Source organism: Asparagus officinalis, chromosome 8 (assembly GCF_001876935.1).
Source record: "Asparagus officinalis chromosome 8, Aspof.V1, whole genome shotgun sequence".
Lineage (NCBI taxonomy): Eukaryota > Viridiplantae > Streptophyta > Magnoliopsida > Asparagales > Asparagaceae > Asparagus > Asparagus officinalis.
Window position 1 is genome coordinate 2374030 of NC_033801.1, and position 4998 is coordinate 2379027.

The window sequence follows — 4998 nt, forward strand, 5'->3', positions numbered from 1 at the left end:
TATAATTTGAAGGATAAATTTAGCAAAAAAAAAAGACAATTAGGGTTCAAGACCCCAAATTGGGCCCGATCAAGAGAAGAACAAATTCTAAAGATGAGATCTTTCTATTTTTATTGTTGAATACAAAAAGATCATAAATGAGTACTTTAATAATTTAAGGGGCATTCTGATCTTTTTAAGTCATGTGAGTTGCACGTGTCCTGTCAGATATAATAGTATAAAGTTTGGAGGGTTTCTACAAAAATTATTGGGGGCTTAGTGTGATTTTGAGAGTTATCAGTAGTTTATTGCAAAATACTAATAGTCCTTTGGGGTTATTGAGGGTTTACTACAAAACACTGAAAAGTTCTGTGGGATTTATAGTGTAATTTAACCTTCTTTTAAATTAGTCATTCAGTTAGTCACTATGTCTAAATTGCTAATTCAAATGTATTAACTGTAAGCATGCGTATTGAATTACGTCTCTATCCTCAATTAGTCGCCTCCCCCCAAAATTCCTAATGTCTAAAGAAACGGGCTTAAAAAAAAGAAAAAAGTCTGTATTTAGAATAGCTTACAAGGGGCTTAACTGAAAACTATAACAAAAACTTTTAAGTTGGACGGAACATCATCTCCCAATCAAACTCGACTACAAGGAAATTTGAGGGACTAAATATCAACTTCAATGATTTGGGGGGACAAATTCCAAATATCAAAAGATTTAAGAGACCAAATATATACCGAATGAAAAGATCCATAAAACTTAAGCGAGGAGCGCTAGCATTCAACCAAGGCAAATGTAACATGCATCAAGTTCCTAAAGACCTAAAACAATGCAATAATCCTATATAAAAATAAAAATCTCTCACATCGATCCCTCACATTCTACTTCAAACAATCACCAACAACGAACAAATCCTGCAGGCACTTATCGCCGATGTTCAGAATCACGCCGCAGCAGTTGGGCCCGATCCTGAGCCTGAAGGTGAAGATAGATTGAAGGACCTCGGCTGCGCACCCCGGGACGTCCTTTATCGTGCCCCAGCACTCGCCGTTGAGGAACGGGAGCATGAACTTGAGGTCTTCAACGGAGTCGGCGCCTATGCTTGGCGACGGGGCTTCTTCTGTCGGGGGGAAGGGCTCGAGCTCTTCGAGTGTTGGTTGCAGCGATGGCGGTGGGGTCGCGTTCGCAGCGGCGACGAGGAGGATGAAGACGACGAACAAAGTTGCTGCTGGTTTGGCCATTTTTTGATGTAATTTGTTTGTATTAGATCGATATGGATTGGTGAAGTGGGAGAGTGGGTGGTGAAGTGGGAGAGTGGGTTGTTGGGGTTTATATAGGAGTTGATTGTGTCTTTGTTCTTGGAAAGTCTATTAACTAATTAATATAGATTAGTTTTAATTACCTTTAAAAAAAGTTAATGCTGCGGTTTTACCTGAAAAAGAATTAATGTTTTAGTTTTATTCATTCATGTATAAATCTGGATTTATTTTGGATTTATGAGAGTTAAGTATAATCAATTAAGTACCACTAAAAAGTGTAGTGAGCTAAGTTTTAATACTTTTTAATGTCCTCATCAAAGAAAGGAAACTGAACAATACATTTCCCAAAAACTGATGAAATGGAGTGGGAAAATATTGAGTTCAGGGAGTAAAAATGTGAGAGAGTCATGTTGGCTTGTATTTATTGGGGTTCCGATCCACTTGATCTTTCCATATTTCAAGATGAAAATTAAGAAGGAAGAAAACATTTACAAAGGGAACGTAAGTACAACAAATATTAATTAATGCATGCATATACTAATTGAATGTGTTGTGTTTCTTGCAAAAAATTAATCTCAAATTCATTGTTTTAATATTTGCATTTTCATTATATATATGGGAAATGTATTTTCAAATACAATTATGTATGGGTGGTTGCAAAAAGCTGTTATATAAATTTACATATTTTTTAATTTATTAAAGAAAATATATTTATGTTGCACATGTTAATATTTGTTTATCTGTAACTGTAAATCTACCTTTATCTATTGAGTTGGAATCCACTAAAAGGGTGTTTGGGAAGACTTATTTTTTTTAAACTTTTAAGTTATGCTAGCTTTTAGTGGCTTTTGGTTTTTTTGATAAAAATACTATAAACATTGTTTGAATAGAGTAGAAATTTGTTTGGTCAAATCTAGCTTTTTTAAATGAGCTTACAACCTAGTTTTTCAAAAGCAGCAATTTGCAGTGTGACCCAATAACTTTTAAAATTAATCTAAACCACCCTAAAGCTTTTAGTGTTTGCAAAGAACACCCAATAGCTTTCAAAATCATAGTATATACCCACTTTTAGAATTGTAGAAAACCTCTAATAAGTTTCCTCATTTTGCAGATTATAACCATAAATTAGAAAAAAACATAAAAAAAACTTAAAAGGATAATTTTAGCAAAAGGAAAATAAAATAAAAAGACAATCAGGGTTCGTGACCCCAACTTGGGCCCAAACAAAAGGAGAACAATTCTAAAGACGAGAGCTTTCTATTTTAATTGTTGAAAATATAAAAAGGTCATGATGATTATTTTAATAATTTAAGGAGTATTTTGGTCTTAATTTTTAATTTATCAAATTTTGTAGATAAGATCCATAAATTAGAGCAAAAAAAACATAAAAATATAATTTGAAGGATAAATTTAGCAAAAAAAAAAGACAATTAGGGTTCAAGACCCCAAATTGGGCCCGATCAAGAGAAGAACAAATTCTAAAGATGAGATCTTTCTATTTTTATTGTTGAATACAAAAAGATCATAAATGAGTACTTTAATAATTTAAGGGGCATTCTGATCTTTTTAAGTCATGTGAGTTGCACGTGTCCTGTCAGATATAATAGTATAAAGTTTGGAGGGTTTCTACAAAAATTATTGGGGGCTTAGTGCGATTTTGAGAGTTATCAGTAGTTTATTGCAAAATACTAATAGTCCTTTGGGGTTATTGAGGGTTTACTACAAAACACTGAAAAGTTCTGTGGGATTTATAGTGTAATTTAACCTTCTTTTAAATTAGTCATTCAGTTAGTCACTATGTCTAAATTGCTAATTCAAATGTATTAACTGTAAGCATGCGTATTGAATTTACGTCTCTATCCTCAATTAGTCGCCTCCCCCCAAAATTCCTAATGTCTAAAGAAACGGGCTTAAAAAAAAAGAAAAAAGTCTGTATTTAGAATAGCTTACAAGGGGCTTAACTGAAAACTATAACAAAAACTTTTAAGTTGGACGGAACATCATCTCCCAATCAAACTCGACTACAAGGAAATTTGAGGGACTAAATATCAACTTCAATGATTTGGGGGGACAAATTAATGTTTTAGTTTTATTCATTCATGTTTAAATCTGGATTTATTTTGGATTTATGAGAGTTAAGTATAATCAATTAAGTACCACTAAAAAGTGTAGTGAGCTAAGTTTTAATACTTTTTAATGTCCTCATCAAAGAAAGGAAACTGAACAATACATTTCCCAAAAACTGATGAAATGGAGTGGGAAAATATTGAGTTCAGGGAGTAAAAATGTGAGAGAGTCATGTTGGCTTGTATTTATTGGGGTTCCGATCCACTTGATCTTTCCATATTTCAAGATGAAAATTAAGAAGGAAGAAAACATTTACAAAGGGAACGTAAGTACAACAAATATTAATTAATGCATGCATATACTAATTGAATGTGTTGTGTTTCTTGCAAAAAATTAATCTCAAATTCATTGTTTTAATATTTGCATTTTTATTATATATATGGGAAATGTATTTTCAAATACAATTATGTATGGGTGGTTGCAAAAAGCTGTTATATAAATTTACATATTTTTTAATTTATTAAAGAAAATATATTTATGTTGCACATGTTAATATTTGTTTATCTGTAACTGTAAATCTACCTTTATCTATTGAGTTGGAATCCACTAAAAGGGTGTTTGGGAAGACTTATTTTTTTTAAACTTTTAAGTTATGCTAGCTTTTAGTGGCTTTTGGTTTTTTTGATAAAAATACTATAAACATTGTTTGAATAGAGTAGAAATTTGTTTGGTCAAATCTAGCTTTTTTAAATGAGCTTACAACCTAGTTTTTCAAAAGCTGGTGTATACCTGCTTTTTAAAATGGGACTTATAATCTAGTTTATTAGGCATTTTACCAAACAGATTAAAAAAGCTAGCTTAAAAAGCTAGTTTGACCAAAAAATAAGACTTCTCAAACACCCTCTAAGTGATGTGACTTTAATTACTGTTTATTTTTCTTTAAATTTTAATGTAAGGAGGAAACATTGCTACTGCCAAATTGGATGCATGTGACAAATGCTATAGATAATTTTTTCGTATAAAATGAAATCAAATGTCATTCCTTATTGCTACGGGTGGAAGTTTAATTATTAGATAATTATTTATTAGTATTCAATCATATAATCATCGTTTAAACTAGGATTGAAAATCGTACGTGAAAATAAATAATGTTGTTAAATGAATCAGTTATAAATTCACGTGTTCAGTTCGCTTATAAAAAGTTCGTTTAAAGTTTAGTGCTCCATAATTTATGTAATCACACTGATATTTGATCCTTTCTATATTTTGTCCATTAGACATTTGTACTTAACTAGTATAGTGCACGTGCTTTGCACGAGAGCACACATGTATTGTTGTTTTACTAGGAGAGATACACGTGTATTGTACGTGATTATTTGTTTGGTTTATTTCTTTAGTATAACTTGGTTGTAAAAGTGTTTCTTTTAAATCTCAACCTGATGATGTAACATTATCTGTGAACTTTCTTAATACTTACATTTATGTACATTCACCTTCCATTTTATGTGTCGTTGTGACCATAAGCGATGCAAGCTACATATTATTGGAAATATTTTTTGCTTATAAACCATGAGCAATGTAAGCTACACATTATTCGAAAAGATTATTCACTCATATATCAATCAATTTCTTCAATGCCTCAAATATAATAATAACAAATGACATATATAAAATTCTTATGAAGTAAAA

At 31.4% G+C, this 4998-nt stretch overlaps 1 protein-coding gene across 1 annotated transcript; it reads right to left on the reverse strand.

Moving 5' to 3' along the window:
- Window positions 865–1224, reverse strand: LOC109819483 (egg cell-secreted protein 1.1-like). Its single transcript, XM_020385217.1, has one exon. It carries the CDS (start codon window positions 1222–1224, stop codon window positions 865–867), a length of 360 nt encoding a protein of 119 aa, XP_020240806.1.

What these genes read in the sequence shown, in the direction of transcription:
- LOC109819483 (XM_020385217.1), bottom strand. Translation starts at nt 1,224, where the DNA reads ATGGCCAAACCAGCAGCAACTTTGTTCGTCGTCTTCATCCTCCTCGTC.